At 41.5% G+C, this 18,285-nt stretch overlaps 1 protein-coding gene and 1 pseudogene across 1 annotated transcript in view; one reads left to right on the plus strand and one right to left on the minus strand.

Moving 5' to 3' along the window:
* LOC119269283 (transportin-1-like) overlaps positions 1-2,038 on the plus strand; it is an 11,659-nt gene extending 9,621 nt beyond the window's left edge. The window contains 4 exon segments of the mRNA XM_037551075.1: positions 47-98; positions 461-529; positions 624-683; positions 1,645-2,038. Coding sequence (XP_037406972.1) covers positions 47-98; positions 461-529; positions 624-683; positions 1,645-1,743 — 280 coding nt within the window. The 3' untranslated portion in view covers positions 1,744-2,038.
* Positions 2,039-3,576: 1,538 nt separating this feature from the next.
* LOC119272190 lies at positions 3,577-4,570 on the minus strand (annotated as a pseudogene).
* Between the last annotated feature and the right edge of the window lie 13,715 nt (positions 4,571-18,285).

An 18,285-nucleotide genomic window follows, 5' to 3' on the forward strand; every position in this document is an offset into this window, starting at 1 on the left:
AAGGGTCCCATTCTTTTCTAGCTTATTAATTTCTACTCCCTTGCAGGGCAAGAGGTGATTTAGAAAAAGAAGACGGTTTTTCTGGTCTGTGCGAAATGGTAAATTCCATAGCATGGTGTACTTGTTAGTTTTAATTCTTGTGTCCTTTTTGCCTAATTAGCTAAGTAGTAGTCGATGTCATATCTATATAGGTCTGGTACCTACTCAACAGGACAGAATATGCAGTCTGTCAGCAAGTAGTCAGTTTGATGTTTCCATGTACTGACAGCTGCTAGAGCTGTATCTGTATGGTTGGTTTAGCTGCCGACTGACCATACGCTAGCAATGTAAATGAAGTGAACTTTGACATTCAAAAATCATACCTGTGATACTAGCTTTTTCCTCTGCCTCCCCTGTTCTGCTCCTCCTCTAGTTGCTAGTCCAACAGTATTTACCAACAAAATAAGCGCGCTCTTTGTAGGTGGAAGCAAACCTATCAAGGGCTGTGGGTTCACTGGCTCATGTGTGCAGAGCCTTTGCAAGCCTAAAGGTGAGATGTATGCATGTGTAATCTTGGCCAGAGCATATTAAGTTTGCCTATGAGTGAGTGAGCTAACCTTGTTTCTCTGCATGTATGCATACAGGATATACAAAGTGAAGCCCTTCCCAGTAAAGTGTGCGGTGCACTGAACAATCTAAAACAGGTACTTTATCGAGTCTTTTCTACACCTTGCTAACAAACCGCAAGAGATAATCTCGAATTCCTCTTTCAGATATGTTGTTTGATTGAAATAGATGGGATTTTCATTCTTGATGTGGATACGCGTGAATGCACCTATTCCAGTGTGACAAACGTAGGCAGCATAGCATGATTGACCCTGTGTTTAGATGAATCGATAGCGTGAATGCACCCATAGGCTGCTCATGTGATTGGTGAAATCTTGTCAACGAACAAGATATTGAGAGGTTCATTTTTCCAGTGAAGGAGGGTGCTTAGCTTGATTGTGGACGGTCATATTCTTCTGTACCACCTCACTACCCAATAACATTGCATCCTCCCCACCTAAAGCCACTCTCCTGTCTCACTCCACATGGAGGAAACCCTTGTCCTCTGCTTAGTCGCTTACTGGACTTGGTGGAGTGGAGATCCGCCCTGATACTATTTTGTATGGATCGTTCTCTGAGTTTGGTTACAGCACATTTATTTTTCTTTAACCAAGCAGTCTATCCATTCTTTTGTGGGATTGGCACTCCAGTTTATCCAACTTTTTGTGGGGCTGATTGGTTCCGATTTGTTTCGGGTCCCTGTGTTGCGTGCTGGTGCTGGTGTAACCACAACAGTGTGTTTACAACAAAAAAAAAGAATTTTGCTGTGACTGACAAGTGACAAGAGCAACTTGTAGATCACAGAGGAACATACTATGTGCTGAAAGAAATTTGCCGCAGGCGGTTTCGATTAGCTAATTTTGTCTCCATGCATGGCTGATGTTTTTGTTTGTACATACATATAGTGCTGAACAATTAATAAACTGAAGTTGTTCAGTAAGCTAACTGATCAACTTATTGTCTGGTTTCTAAAAATTATAAATGTCGCCAAGCATACATACATTTATTGTCTGTCTGCGATTTCTACTGATGCGAAATCAACTTATATTTTTCTTGTAGAGTGCCGGTGATGCTCGCTGGGAGCAATGCATGTCCACTCTAGATCCATCGGAGGTGCAGAGGCTAGCGAGTCTGATGGCGGAGACCGAACCGCAATGAATGGCAGCACTGCAATTTTGTATACACCTGTAGAATAGGTAGGGGGAAGAGCATGTGCTAGTTTAAGCAACCGGAGTTGGAGAAGACGAACATCCATCGATCCGTGGCTCCTTCCATTTAGGGGCTAATGAAATTTTGATCCAAGTGACCTGAATTTTGATCCAGTCATACTAAATTACTCCGTCAGACCACTGTAACAACGTGCATCTCACTCAAGAAGGCTGCCAATTAAACAAACAAACTGGAAATTCCTTTTTTTTAGGGAAAATGGATAGGAAATTTTGAACTGAAATTACGCAACCCCCAAAACCATAATTGTCCTTGTGATTCTTTTTTCCATTGTGGCTGGAGGCGTCGGCGGTGAGTCGCCATGAGAATGGAAGACCGACGCCGCAGCAGAGAATGATGAGCCTGACAAGGCATCTGTCACTGAAGTGCTATATGGGGAAGTTGTGATTGTGCTTGCGCCACTTATCTGGAGCGTCCTGTTTTGCATCAACATCTATGTTATTTTTTTGTGAAAAGTTTTGCATCAACATCTCTGTGCACAAATTTCTTGCATGAGCCCAGCTTCTCTATAAAGAGTGCCCGCTCGCCCAGGTTCTTCTTGTCAGGTCCACCCATATCGCGGGCTCGGTTGACATGTCGGGGCGGTGGAACTCGCTAAAACTGAGAATGAGAAGCATATCACCACAAACTACCAGCCTTCCTTCTTCCTTCCTCAGACCATGCTGAGGGGCCAGCTGCAGAGCGTAGGATCTCCCATAGCTATTCGAGACAATGAGCTGACCATCCAACTCCACAAAATGGTCTGAGGACACCCAAAGGCATATATATAGGCAAGTACTGCAACTGTACTAAACTATGACATTCTCTCCATATCATCTGATCCAGGTTTCTACGTATACATGCTTCTCTAGATGCAATGAAAATCAAGACAGGTTCCCGGCGCATTCAGCACTTATCGTAATACTCCCTCCGTAAAGAAATATAAGAGCATTTACATCACTAAAGTAGTGATCTAAACACCCTTATACTATTTCTTTAAAGAGGGAGTACTTCTCAGATTCGACTTCATGCATTCTAGCTAGTTGGGCAATGAACTAGGACGATGCCCAAAATGGAACTTGATGAAACTACCAAGCGGATATTTGTATCTTCAGATTAAGGGACACCAACTAATTCATCTTCCCCAAGACAGCTAGCAATAATGATGAGCAAGACAGGGCAGCAGAGACGCTGAACATTACAAAATTAGCACAAATGGCCAAGTGCACTTGGTGGAAGTCCCCGCAAAAAAAAAGTGCACTTGGTGGAAGATATTGATAAAACAAAGAGCACAGCACAGGTAAGAACTGAGACCAACACCACAAGTTGGTAATTCTAGTAAGCTCACGTCAGTAACGAAAGCACCACATTACATAGCAAAATAAATAAATAATAATAATAAAAGAGCCACCACCACATTGAAACAGAGGAGGCGCTAGTGATGCAGTTTAGCAAACAAATTACAAGCTTAAACACAAAAGGCTAAGGACACGCCGAAACATTAGCTTTTCCTCGTTGAAACAGGGAGACGTTGAACATGCTAATTTCCTCGTCACAGAAAAAAACATAAGTGGTCAAGTACGACTAGTGAAAGATTAAACAGAACCACGGGAGCAGAGCAGGAGGGATCGCTCCTACTTACTAAATGTTTCAAGCGCTAACGCCACGATTAACATCTCCTACCCATGCAGCAAACATCAATCTCTGCTCCCTGCATCTCAAAGGGGGATATTAGATGAAGCTGGTGCTGCGGCAAGCTTTAGTTAGTTGGCTGGCAGGCACAGATCATTGGCCATCTGAGTACAACATGCTTGGGTACAGCCAGAACGGCCAAACTGACGACTTCACTGGTGTGCTTCTTGCGTCGGTTTCGATGGGTGGTGTATCCTGCAGGGGATCCGGCCTGCCAGACACCCCATAGAGAGCCCAAGGCCGAGATGTACAAGGAGAGTAGACGATGTTGCTCCTCCCTCTCCCCATAGTTCCGGGCTCATGCAAAAATGTGGCGTGCTCTTCAATCTCGCCCCGATAAAGAGTGCCTGCTCGCGCAGCTTCACCACTTCCATCCATGTCGCGGTCGGGCTCGGTTGACATGTCAAGGCGGTAGAGATCGTAATTCGTAAAGACTGCATATGAGAAGCATGTCACCACAGACCACCAGCCTTCCTGCCAATGGTCTTCCTTCCTCAGGGTCGGTTTTTATCTCCTGCAGAGCAAGCTGAGGGGCCAGCTGCAGAGCGTAGGACCTCCCATAGCTATTCGAGACAATGAACCGATCACTGAATTCCGAAATACCATAAATTTGGCGCTGGATGGGAGACGTGGAGTTGAAACCTCCACACCGGTGAACACATCGATGATGTGACAATATCCGTTGCAGATGTAGATGGCATTACCATAGGAGGAGCCAATAATATCATCTTCTCCGCAGTTTCTACATGAATCTGGCAGTGAAGGGAGGTGTTTTGGTTGGCTGGATCAATAACCCTAGTACCCTACACGCATATAATTCATGGCAACCACTGGTAGCAGTAAGAAGAGGACCTTGTACACGAACATGGGGCTGGATGAGGAGAGGTGGCAATTTTGTGCGTAACGCAGATTTGGATGGGCACGAAGAGGGGCATGTTGCAGCGAAGCCAAGATGGTCTCGCAAGGAGCCCAAGCGAGCAACGATGGAATGAAGCAAGTCATCTGGGAGCTCAGCCCAACCTTGGGGCCCGGAGAAAGCAGGTGGTCCGGAGAGAAAGACTGCAGACAGCTTGCTGGGGCTCTGCATGATGCGCTGCTGATGGCAACTCTGCAGGCAATAAATAAAATTCAAGGCAAACATATTAGAATTCATATTCCCCTAAAAAACAAATAGAATTCATTTTCTAAAAGAGGCAACAACTTAGAACTGTAAGCCGCTTAGACAAGTAGTGTGTTAATTTGAACCCTGGATAAGCAGAAGACATAAGGCATATAAGTTTGCATATAAGTTAGAATTTCTATATGCGGTTCTATAAGCCCATAATGCATCATCAAGTTTCTTGGACCAATTCTTTCTAGACCTATTAACAGTCTTTTGCAAAATTAATTTGAGCTCTCTATTGCTCAACTCTACTTGACCACTAGACTGTGGGTGATAAGGAGATGCAATTCTATGATTAACATCATATTTAGCAAGCATTTTACAGAAGACACCATGAATAAAGTGTGAACCACCAGCAGTCATTAAATATCTAGAGACTCCAAACCTCGGGAAAATAACTTCCTTAAGCATTTTAATAGAAGTGTTATGATCAACACTACTAGTTGGAATAGCTTCTACCCACTTAGTAACGTAATCAACAGCAACTAGAATATGTGTGTATCCATTAGAGGCAGGAAAAGATCCCATATAATCAAAGCCCCAAACATCAAATGGTTCAATGATAAGAGAATAATTCATAGGCATTTCTTGACGTCTACTAATATTACCAATTCTTTGACATTCATCACAAGACAAGACAAACTTACGGGCATCCTTGAAGAGAGTAGGCCAATAAAAATCAAATTGCAATACCTTATGTGCAGTTCTATCTCCAGCGTGGTGTCCTCCATAAGACTCGGAATGACACTTGCGTAGGATATGTTCCTGTTCATGCTCAGGTACACAACGTCTAATAACACCATCTACTCATTCTTTATAAAGATATGGGTCATCCCAAAATTAATGTCTTAAATCATAGAAAAACTTTTTCTTTTGCTGGTATGTGAAGCTAGGTGGTATAAATTTAGCAACAATATAATTAGCATAATCAGCATACCATGGAGTACTACGAGAAGTACTTATAACATTTAATTGTTCATCAGGAAAGCTATCATTAATAGGTAGTGGGTCATCAAGAATATTTTCTAACCTAGACAAGTTGTCTGCAACGGGGTCCTCAGCTCCCTTTTTATCAACAATATGCAAATCAAATTCTTGTAGCAAGAGAACCCATCTAATAAGTCTAGGTTTAGCATCTTTCTTTTCCATAAGATATTTAATAGCAGCATGATCAGTGTGAATAGTTACTTTAGAATCAACAATATAAGGTCTGAACTTATCACAAGCAAATACACCTGCTAAGAATTCTTTTTCAGTAGTAGCATAATTTCTTTGAGCATTGTCTAGGGTTTTACTAGCATATTGAATAAGGTTTAATTTCTTATCAACTCTTTGCCCTAGAACAGCACCTACAGCATAATCACTAGCATCACACATAATTTCAAAGGGTAAATTCCAATCAGGTGGCTGAACAATAGGTGCAGAGATCAATGCTTTCTTAAGTACTTCAAATGCTTCTACACAATCATCATCAAAGACAAATGGTATATCTTTTTGTAATAAATTAGTCAGAGTCCGAGAAAATTTTGAGAAGTCCTTAATGAACCTCCTATAAAATCCGGCGTGACCAAGGAAACTTCTTATACCTTTGATGTCCTTGGGGCATGGCATCTTTTCAATAGCATCAACCTTGACTTTATCAACTTCAATATCTCTTTCAGAAACTTTATGCCCCAAGACAATACCTTCATTAACCATAAAGTGGCACTTTTCCAAATTCAAGACAAGATTAGTCTCTTCACATCTCTGCAAAACTCGATCAAGGTTGCTCAAGCAATCATCAAAATAAGATCCATAGACAGAGAAATCGTCCATGAAAACCTCACAAATCTTTTCACAAAAGTCAGAGAATATAGCCATCATGCATCTTTGAAAGGTAGCAGGTGCATTACATAAACCAAAAGGCATACATCTATAAGCAAAAGTACCAAAAGGGCAAGTAAAAGTAGTCTTTGATTGATCCTTGGATGACACAGGTATTTGAGAGAAACCAGAATAACCATCTAGAAAGCAAAAATGTGTATGTTTGGATAATCTTTCTAGCATTTGATCGATAAAAACTAAGGAGCAATGATCCTTTTTAGTGGCCTTATTTAATTTGCGGAAATCAATTACCATCCTATAACCTGTAATAATTCTTTGAGGAATCAATTCATCTTTATCATTAGGAACGACAGTAATACCTCCCTTCTTAGGGACACAATGGACATGACTTACCCACTGACTATCAGCAACAGGATAGATTATACCTGCCAGAAGGAGCTTTAGTATTTCCTTTGTTATCACTTCTTTCATTTTAGGATTCAGCCGTCGTTGATGATCACGAACCGGTTTAGCATCTTCTTCCAAATTTATTTTATGTTGACATAGAGTGGGACTAATGCCCTTAAGATCATCAAGAGTATACCCAATAGCAGCACGATGCTTCTTCTGAGTTTTCAATAATCTCTCTTCCTCATGCTCTGAAAGGTTAGCACTAATAATAACAGGATATATCTTTTTCTCATCAAGATAAGCATATTTAAGAGTATCAGGCAACGGTTTAAGCTCAAACACGGGATCACCCTTGGGTGGAGGAGGATCCCCTAAGATTTCAACAGGCAAATTGTGTTTTAGAATAGGTCCCTGTTTAAAGAATACTTCATCTATTTCCCTTCTTTCATTCATAAACCTATCATTTTCATGGTCTAATAAATATTGTTCTAAAGGATCACTAGGAGGTACGGCAATAGAAGCAAGACCAATAATTTCATCCTTACTAGGTAATTCTTCTTCGCGGTGTTGTCTACTAAATTTAGAGAAATTAAATTCATGAGACATATCATCTAAACTGATAGTAACAACATCCTTTTTGCAATCTATCTTAGCATTGACAGTGTTTAAGAAGGGTCTACCAAATATAATGGGACAAAATCTATCTTGTGGGGAACCAAGAACAAGAAAATCAGCAGGATATTTAGTTTTCTCACACAAGACTTCAACATCTCTAACAATTCCCATTGGTGAAATAGTATCTCTATTGGCAAGTTTAATTGTGACATCAATATCTTCTAACTCAACAGGTGCAATATCATGCATAATTTCTCTATATAGGTCAATAGGTATTGCACTAGCACTGGCACCCATATCACATAAGCCATGATAACAATGATTTCCTATTTTAACAGAAATGACAGGCATGCCTACCACAGGTCTAGGTTTATCTTTAGCACAAGGTTTAGCAATTCTAGCAGTTTCATCACAGAAATAAATAACATGCCCATCAATATTATCAATCAAAAGATCTTTAACAATAGCAATATCAGGTTCAACTTTAATTTGCTCAGGAGGTGTATAAGTTTTAATATTGCTTTTACGAACCACAGTTGAAGCTTTAGCATGATCCTTTATCCTAACAGGGAAATGTGGTTTCTCAACATAAGAAGCAGGAACAGTAGGATCATTATAAGTGATAATCTTTTCTTCAACTTTAATAGGTGCAGCTACTTTTACTTCTATGGGAGGATGATATTTAAACCACTTCTCCTTGGGGAGATCAACATAAGTAGCAAAAGATTCACAGAAAGAAGCTACTATTTCAGAGTCAAGTCCATATTTAGTGCTAAATTTACGGAAAACATCGGTATCCATAAAAGATTTAACACAATCAAATTTAGGTGTCATACCTGACTCTTTACCTTTGTCGAGGTCCCAATCTTCAGAGTTGCGTTTAATTCTTTCCAATAAATCCCATTTGAATTCAATAGTCTTTGTCATAAAAGAGCCAGCACAAGAAGTAATTATCTCTCTTCAGAGCTCATGATTGGGGCATGAATATAACATTGATTTAAGCCTCCCCAAGCTTGAGCGATGCTTTCTCCTTCGCGAGGCCAAAAATTATATATATATAATTGCGATCACGATGAACAAGATGCATAGGATAAAACTTCTGACGAAATTCTAATTTCAACCATTTGTAGTTCCATGACCCCGTATCATCACATAGCCTATACCATGTCAATGCATCTTCCTTCAAAGATAAAGGGAAGACCTTCTTCTTAACAACATCTCCGGGTACACCTGCAAGCTTAAATAATCCACAAACTTCATCCACATATATTAGGTGCTCATCAGGATGAGTTGTTCCGTCTCCTACAAAATGATTAGCTAGCAGTTTTTCTATCATACCCGAAGGAATTTCAAAGCAGACATTTTCATTTTCATTTTTAGTAGGTTCAGTAGGTTGAGGAGCAACTCTTTGCTCTACTGGTCAGGGTGAAGATACCCCGAACAAGCCCCTCAGAGGGTTACTTTCCATAGTAACAAGTGACAGTAAATTTCAGCACACTATATAAATTTTTTCTTACCAATTTCCACCTACCAAAGGCGCTTCACTCCCCGGCAATGGCGCCAGAAAATAGTCTTGATGACCCACAAGTATAGGGGATCTATCGTAGTCCTTTCGATAAGTAAGAGTGTTAAACCCAACGAGGAGCAGAAGGAAATGATAAGCGGTTTCCAGCAAGGTATTCTCTGCAAGTACTGAAACAAGTGGTAATAGATAGTTTTGTGATAGGATAATTTGTAACGAGCAACAAGTAACAAAAGTAAATAAAGTGCAGCAAGGTGGCTCAATCCCTTTTGTAGCAAAGGACAAGCCTGGAAAAACTCTTATATAGAGAAAAGCGCTCCCGAGGACTCATGGGAATATTGTCAAGCTAGGTTTCATCACGATCATATGATTCGCGTTCAATACTTTGATAATTTGGTATGTGGGTGGACCGGTGCTTGGGTACTGTCCTTACTTGGACAAGCATCCCACTTATGATTAACCTCTATTGCAAGAATCCGCAACTACAACAAAAGTATTAAGGTAAACCTAACCATAGCATGAAACATATGGATCCAAATCAGCCCCTTACGAAGCAACGCATAAACTAGGGTTTAAGCTTCTGTCGCTCTAGCAACCCATCATCTACTTATTACTTCCCAATGCCTTCCTCTAGGCCCAAATAATGGTGAAGTGTTATGTAGTCGACGTTCACATAACACTACTAAAGGAGAGACAACATACATCTCATCAAAACATCGAATGAATATCAAATTCACATGACTACTAATAGCAAGACTTCTCCCATGTCCTCAGGAACAAACATAACTACTCACAAAGCATAATCATGTTCATAATCATAGGGGTATTAATATGCATATAGGATATGAACATATGATCTTCCACTAATTAAACCAATTAGCATCAACTACAAGGAGTCATTAACACTACTAGCAACCTACTAGTACCAATCCCAGACTTGGAGACAAGAATTGGATACAAGAGATGAACTAGGGTTTTGAGAGGAGATGGTGCTGGTGAAGATGTTGATGGAGATTGCCCTCTCCCGATGAGAGGAGCGTTGGTGATGACGATGGCGATGATTTCCCCCTCCCGAAGGGAAGTTTCCCTGGTAGAACAGCTTGGCTAGCTCAATATGATGACTACTTGATAGTTTAGTGCACCATGCTTAACAGCTTCGAATCGGGACTTCAAAGACGTTTTGAACGTCATGGATCATATGAGATGTTCCAGGAGTTGAAGTTAATATTTCAAGCAAATACCCGAGTTGAAAGATATGAAGTCTCCAACAAGTTCTATATCTAAAAGATGGAGGAGAATAGCTCAAGCAGTGAGCATGTGCTCAGATTGTCTGGGTACTACAATCGCTTGAATCAAGTGGGAGTTAATCTTCTAGATAAAATAGTGATTGACAGAATTCTCTAGTCACCATCACCAAGTTAGTAGAACTTCGTGATGAACTATAGTATGCAAGGGATGACGAAAACGATTCCCGAGTTTTTCATGATGATGAAATCGATGAAGGTAGAAATCAAGAAAGAGCATCAAGTGTTGATGATTAACAAGACCGCTAGTTTCAAGAAAAGGGCAAAGGGAAAGAAAGGGAACTTCAAGAAGAACGGCAAGAAAGTTGCTGCTCAACTGAAGAAGCCCAAGTCTGGACCTAAGCATGAGACTAAGTGTTGGGTTTCGTAGTAATTTCAAAAAATTTCCTACGCACACGCAAGATCATGGTGATGATATAGCAACGAGAGGGGAGTGTATCTTCATACCCTTGAAGATTGCTAAGCGGAAGCGTTTATCAACGCGGTTGATGTAGTCGTACGTCTTCACGATCCGACCGATCCAAGTACCAAACGCATGGCACCTCCGAGTTCTGCACACATTCAGCTCGATGACGTCCTCGCCTTCTCGATCCAGCAAGACGGGCGAAGTAGTAGATGAGTTCCGGCAGCACGACGGCGTGGTGACGGTGTTGGTGAAGAACAATCTCTGCAGGGCTTCGCCTAAGCACTACGGAAACTATGACGGAGGATAAACTAGAGGGGACGGGGTTGCCGGCACACGGCTTGGTGTTTCTTGATGTGTCTTTGGTGCTAGCCCTACCCCTCTATTTATATGTTGAGCCTTGGGGTCGAAACTTGGAGTAAAAGCCTCCACAAAGTCGGTTTCACCCGAAAGGCAAGAGTCCTTCTCGGACTCCAGGGCCAGACGCCAGGGTTCCCGGCGTCTGGACCCAGACGCCAGGGACCCTGGCGTCTGGCCCCTGGACTCCGCAAAACTTCCTTTTGCGCTTTCCAAAAACCTTGTGGGCTTTCCCCTTTGGCCCAAATAACGTGTTCTCGTACCCAAACATTTCGGGAAACATCCGGAACCCCTTCCGGTGAATTCCGGAACCCTTCCGGAGATCAAACACTATTATCCCATATATCAAACTTTATCTCCGAACCATTCCGGAGTTCCTCGTCATGTCCATGATCTCATCCGGGACTCCGAACAACATTCGGTTACCAACATGCATAACTCATATAATACTATATCGTCAACGAAACGTTAAGCGTGCGGACCCTACGGGTTCGAGAACTATGTAGACATGACCTAAAACCATTCTCGGTCAATAACCAATAGCGGGACCTGGATGCCCATATTGGTTCCTACATATTCTACGAAGATCTTTATCGGTCAAACCGCATAACAACATACTTTGTTCCCTTTGTCATCGGTATGTTACTTGCCCGAGATTCGATCGTCGGTATCCAATACCTAGTTCAATCTCGTTACCGGCAAGTCTCTTTACTCGTTCCGTAATACATCATCTTACAACTAACATATTAGTTGTAATGCTTGCAAGGCTTATGTGATGTGTATTACCGAGAGGGCCCAGAGATACCTCTCCGTCAATCGGAGTGACAAATCCTAATCTCGAAATACGCCAACCCAACATCGACCATTGGAGACACCTGTAGTACTCCTTTATAATCACCCAGTTACGTTGTGACGTTTGGTAGTACCCAAAGTGTTCCTCCGGTAAACGGGAGTTGCATAATCTCATAGTCATAGGAACATGTATAAGTTATGAAGAAAGCAATAGCAACATACTAAACGATCGGGTGCTAAGCTAATGGAATGGGTCATGTCAATCAGATCATTCTACTAATGATGTGACCTCGTTAATCAAATAACAACTCATTGTTCATGGTTAGGAAACATAACCATCTTTGATTAACGAGCTAGTCAAGTAGAGGCATACTAGTGACACTTTGTTTGTTTATGTATTCACACATGTATTATGTTTCCGGTAAATACAATTCTAGCATGAATAATAAACATTTATCATGAAATAAGGAAATAAATAATAACTTTATTATTGCCTCTAGGGCATATTTCCTTCAGTCTCCCACTTGCACTAGAGTCAATAATCTAGTTCACATCGCCATGTGATTTAATAGCAATAGTTCACATCACCATGTGATTAACACCCATAGTTCACATCGATATGTGATCAACACCCAAAGGGTTTACTAGAGTCAGTAATCTAGTTCACATCGCTATGTGATTAACACCCAAAGAGTACTAAGGTGTGATCATGTTTTGCTTGTGAGATAATTTTAGTCAACGGGTCTGTCACATACAGATCTGTAAGTATTTTGCGAATTTCTATGTCAACAATGCTCTGCACGGAGCTATTCTAGCTAATTGCTCCCACTTTCAATATGTATCCATATTGAGACTTAGAATCATCTGGATCAGTGTCAAAAACTTGCATCGACGTAACCCTTTACGACGAACCTTTTTGTCACGTCCATAATCGAGAAACATATCCTTATTCCACTAAGGATAATTTTGACCGCTGTCCAGTGATCTACTCCTAGATCACTATTGTACTCCCTTGCCAAACTCAGTGGTAGGGCATACAATAGATCTGGTATACAGCATGGCATATTTTATAGAACCTAAGACTGAGGCATAGGGAATGACTTTCATTCTCTTTCTATCTTCTGTCGTGGTCAGGCTTTGAGTTTTACTCAACTTCACACCTTTGTAACACAGGCAAGAAACCTTTTTCTTTGACTGTTCCATTTTGAACTACTTCAAAATCTTGTCAAGGTATGTACTCATTGAAAACTTATCAAGTGTCTTGATCTATCTCTATAGATCTTGATACTTAATATGTAAGCAGCTTCACCGAGGTCTTTCTTTGAAAAACTCCTTTCAAACACTCCTTTATGCTTTGCAGAATAATTCTACATTATTTCCGATCAACAATATGTCATTCACATATACTTATCAGAAATGTTGTAGTGCTCCCACTCACTTTCTTGTAAATACAGGCTTCTCCGAAAGTCTGTATAAAACCAAATGCTTTGATCACACTATCAAAACGTTTATTCCAACTCCGAGAGGCTTGCACCAGTCCATAAATGGATCGCTGGAGCTTGCACACTTTGTTAGCTCCCTTTGGATCGACAAAACCTTCCGGTTGCATCATATACAACTCTTCTTCCAGAAATCCATTCAGGAATGCAGTTTTGACATCCATCTGCCAAATTTCATAATTATAAAATGCGGCAATTGCTAACATGATTCGGACGAACTTAAGCATCGCTACGGGTGAGAAGGTCTCATCGTAGTCAATCCCTTGAACTTGCCGAAAACCTTTTTGCGACAAGTCGAGCTTTGTAGACAGTAACATTACCATCAGCGTCAGTCTTCTTCTTAAAGATCCATTTATTCTCAATTGCTTGCCGATCATCGGGCAAGTCAACCAAAGTCCATACTTTGTTCTCATACATGGATCCCATCTCAGATTTCATGGCTTCAAGCCACTTTGCGGAATCTGGGCTCACCATCGCTTCTTCATAGTTCGTAGGTTCATCATGATCTAGTAGCATGACTTCCAGAACAGGATTACCGTACCACTCTGGTGTGGATCTTACTCTGGTTGATCTACGAGGTTCAGTAGTATCTTGATCTGAAGTTTCATGATCATTATCATTGGCTTCCTCACTAACTGGTGTAGGTGTCACTGAAACAGTTTTCTGTGATGAACTACTTTCCAGTAAGGGAGCAGGTACAGTTACCTCGTCAAGTTCCACTTTCCTCCCACTCACTTCTTTCGAGAGAAACTCCTTCTCTAGAAATGATCCATTCTTAGCAACGAATGTCTTGCCTTCGGATCTGTGATAGAAGGTGTACCCAACAGTTTCCTTTGGGTATCCTATGAAGACACATTTCTCCGATTTGGGTTCGAGCTTATCAGGTTGAAGCTTTTTCACATAAGCATCGCAGCCCCAAACTTTAAGAAACGACAACTTTGGTTTCTTGCCAAACCACAGTTCATAAGGCGTCGTCTCAACGGATTTTGATGGTGCCCTATTTAACGTGAATGCAGCTGTCTTTAATACATAACCCCAAAACGATAGTGGTAAATTGGTAAGAAACATCATGGATTGCACTATATCCAATAAAGTACAGTTATGACGTTCGGACACACCATTACATTGTGGTGTTCCAGGTGGCATGAGTAGTGAAACTATTTCACATTGTTTTTAACTGAAGGCCAAACTCGTAACTCAAATACTCTTCTCTACGATCAGATCGTAGAAACTTTATTTTCTTGTTACGATGATTTTTCACTTCACTCTGAAATTCTTTGAACTTTTCAAATGTTTCAGACTTATGTTTCATCAAGTAGATATACTCATATCTACTCAACTCATTTGTGAAGATCAAAAAATAATGATATTTGTCGCGAGCCTCAATATTCATCGGACCACATACATCAGTATGTATGATTTCCAACAAATCTGTTGCTCGCTCCATTGTTCCGAAGAACAGAGTCTTAGTCATCTTGCCCATGAGGCATGGTTCGCAAGCATCAACTGATTCATAATCAAGTGATTCCAAAAGCCCATCAGCATGGAGTTTCTTCATGCGCTTTACACCAAAATGACCTAAACGGCAGTGCTACAAATAAGTTGCACTATCATTATTAACTTTGCATCTTTTGGTTTCAATATTATGATTATGTGTATCACTATGATCGAGATCCAACAAACTATTTTCATTGGGTGTGTAACCATATAATGTTTTATTCATATAAACAGAACAACAATTTATTCTCTTACTTAAATGAATAACCGTATTACAATAAACATGATCAAATCATATTCATGCTCAACGCAAACACCAAATAACACTTATTTAGGTTCAACACTAATCTCGAAATTATAGGGAGTGTGCGATGATGATCATATCAATCTTGGAACCACTTCCAACACACATCGTCACTTCACCCTTAACTAGTCTCTGTTTATTCTGCAACTCCCGTTTCGAGTTACTAATCTTAGCAACTGAACTAGTATCAAATACTGAGGGTTTGCTATAAACACTAGTAAAGTACACATCAATAACATGTATATCAAATATACTTATGTTCACTTTGCCATCCTTCTTATCCACCAATCACTTGGGGTAGTTCCGCTTCCAGTGACCAGTCCCTTTGCAGTAGAAGCACTTAGTCTCAGGCTTAGGACCAGACTTGGGCTTCTTCACTTGAGCAGCAACTTGCTTGCTGTTCTTCTTGAAGTTCCCCTTCTTCCCTCTGCCCTTTGAAACCAGTGGTCTTGTCTACTATCAACACTTGATGTTTTTCTCGATTTCTACCTTCGTCAATTTCCGCATTACGAAGAGCTTGGGAATCGTTTCCGTTATCCCTTGCATATCATAGTTCATCACGAAGTTCTACTAACTTGGTGATGGTGCCTAGAGAATTCTGTCAATCACTATCTTATCTGGAAGATTAACTCCCACTTGATTCAAGCGATTGTAGTACTCAGACAATCTGGGCACATGCTCACTAGTTGAGCGATTCTCCTCCATCTTTTAGCTATAGAACTTGTTGGAGACTTCATATCTCTCAACTCGGGTATTTGCTTGAAATATTAACTTCAACTCCTGGAACATCTCATATGGTCCATGACGTTCAAAACGTCTTTGAAGTCCCGATTCTAAGCCATTAAGCATGGTGCACTAAACTATCAAGTAGTCATCATATTGAGCTAGCTAAACGTTCATAACGTCTGCATCTGCTCCTGCAATAGGTCCGTCACCTAGCGGTGCATTAAGGACATAATTCTTCTATGCAGCAATGAGGATAAACCTCAGATCACGGATCCAATCCGCATCATTGCTACTAACATCTTTCAACACAATTTTCTCTAGGAACATATCAAAATAAACACAGGGAAGCAACAACGCGAGCTATTGATCTACAACATAATTTGCAAAATACTACCAGGACTAAGTTCATGATAAATTTAAGTTCAATTAATCATATTATTTAAGAACTCCCACTTAGATAGACATCCCTCTAATCCTCTAAGTGATTACGTGATCCAAATCAACTAAACCATGACCGATCATCACGTGAGATGGAGTAGTTTTCAATGGTGAACATCGTTATGTTGATCATATCTACTATATGATTCACGCTCGACCTTTCGGTCTCCGTGTTCCGAGGCCATATCTGCATATGCTAGGCTCGTCAAGTTTAACCTGAGTATTCTGCGTGTGCAAAACTGGCTTGCACCCGTTGTAGATGGACGTAGAGCTTATCACACCCGATCATCACGTGGTGTCTGGGCATGACGAACTTTGGCAACGGTGCATACTCAGGGAGAACACTTCTTGATAATTTAGTGAGAGATCATCTTATAATGCTACCGTCAATCAAAGCAAGATAAGATGCATAAAAAGATAAACATCACATGCAATCAATATAAGTGATATGATATGGTCATCATCATCTTGTGCTTGTGATCTCCATCTCCGAAGCACCGTCATGATCACCATCGTCACCGGCGCGACACCTTGATCTCCATCGTAGCATCGTTGTTGTCTCGCCAATCTTATGCTTCCATGACTATCACTACCGTTTAGTAATAAAGTAAAGCATTACATCGCGATTGCATTGCATACAATAAAGCGACAACCATATGGCTCCTGCCAGTTGTCGATAACTCGGTTACAAAACATGATCATCTCATACAATAAAATTCAGCATCATGCCTTGACCATATCACATCACAACATGCCCTGCAAAAACAAGTTAGACGTCCTCTACTTTGTTGTTGCATGTTTTACGTGGCTGCTACGGGCTTAAGTAAGAACCAATCTCACCTACGCATCAAAACCACAACGATAGTTTGTCAAATAGACTCCGTTTTAACCTTCGCAAGGACCGGGCGTAGCCATACTTGGTTCAACTAAAGTTGGAGAGGCAGTCGCCCGCAAGCCATCTCTGTGCAAAGCACGTCGAGGGAACCGGTCTCGCGTAAGCGTACGCGTAAGGTTGGTCCGGGTCGTCTCGTCCAACAATACCGCCGAACCAAAGTATGACATGCTGGTAGGCAGTATGACTTGTATCGTCCACAACTCACTTGTGTTCTACTCGTGCATATAACATCAACATAAATAACCTGGCTCAGATGCCACTGTTGGGTTTTGTAGTAATTTCAAAAATTTTCCTACGCACACGCAAGATCATGGTGATGATATAGCAACGAGAGGGGAGTGTATCTTCATACCCTTGAAGATTGCTAAGCGGAAGCGTTTATCAACGCGGTTGATGTAGTCGTACGTCTTCACGATCCGACCGATCCAAGTACCGAACGCACGGCACCTCCGAGTTCTGCACATGTTCAGCTTGATGACGTCCTCGCCTTCTCGATCCAGCAAGACGGGCGAAGTAGTAGATGAGTTCCGGCAGCACGACGGCGTGGTGACGGTGTTGGTGAAGAACAATCTCTGCAGGGCTTCGCCTAAGCACTACGGAAACTATGACGGAGGATAAACTAGAGGGGACGGGGTTGCCGGCACACGGCTTGGTGTTTCTTGATGTGTCTTTGGTGCTAGCCCTACCCCTCTATTTATATGTTGAGCCTTGGGGTCGAAACTTGGAGTAAAAGCCTCCACAAAGTCGGTTTCACCCGAAAGGCAAGAGTCCTTCTCGGACTCCAGGGCCAGACGCCAGGGTTCCCGGCGTCTGGCCCCAGACGCCAGGGACCCTGGCGTCTGGCCCCTGGACTCCGCAAAACTTCCTTTTGCGCTTTCCAAAAACCTTGTGGGCTTTCCCCTTTGGCCCAAATAACGTGTTCTCGTACCCAAACATTTCGGGAAACATCCGGAACCCCTTCCGGTGAATTCCGGAACCCTTCCGGAGATCAAACACTATTATCCCATATATCAAACTTTATCTCCGGACCATTCCGGAGTTCCTCGTCATGTCCATGATCTCATCCGGGACTCC

Source organism: Triticum dicoccoides, chromosome 3A (genome assembly GCF_002162155.2).
Source record: "Triticum dicoccoides isolate Atlit2015 ecotype Zavitan chromosome 3A, WEW_v2.0, whole genome shotgun sequence".
In the NCBI taxonomy this organism is placed as follows: domain Eukaryota; kingdom Viridiplantae; phylum Streptophyta; class Magnoliopsida; order Poales; family Poaceae; genus Triticum; species Triticum dicoccoides.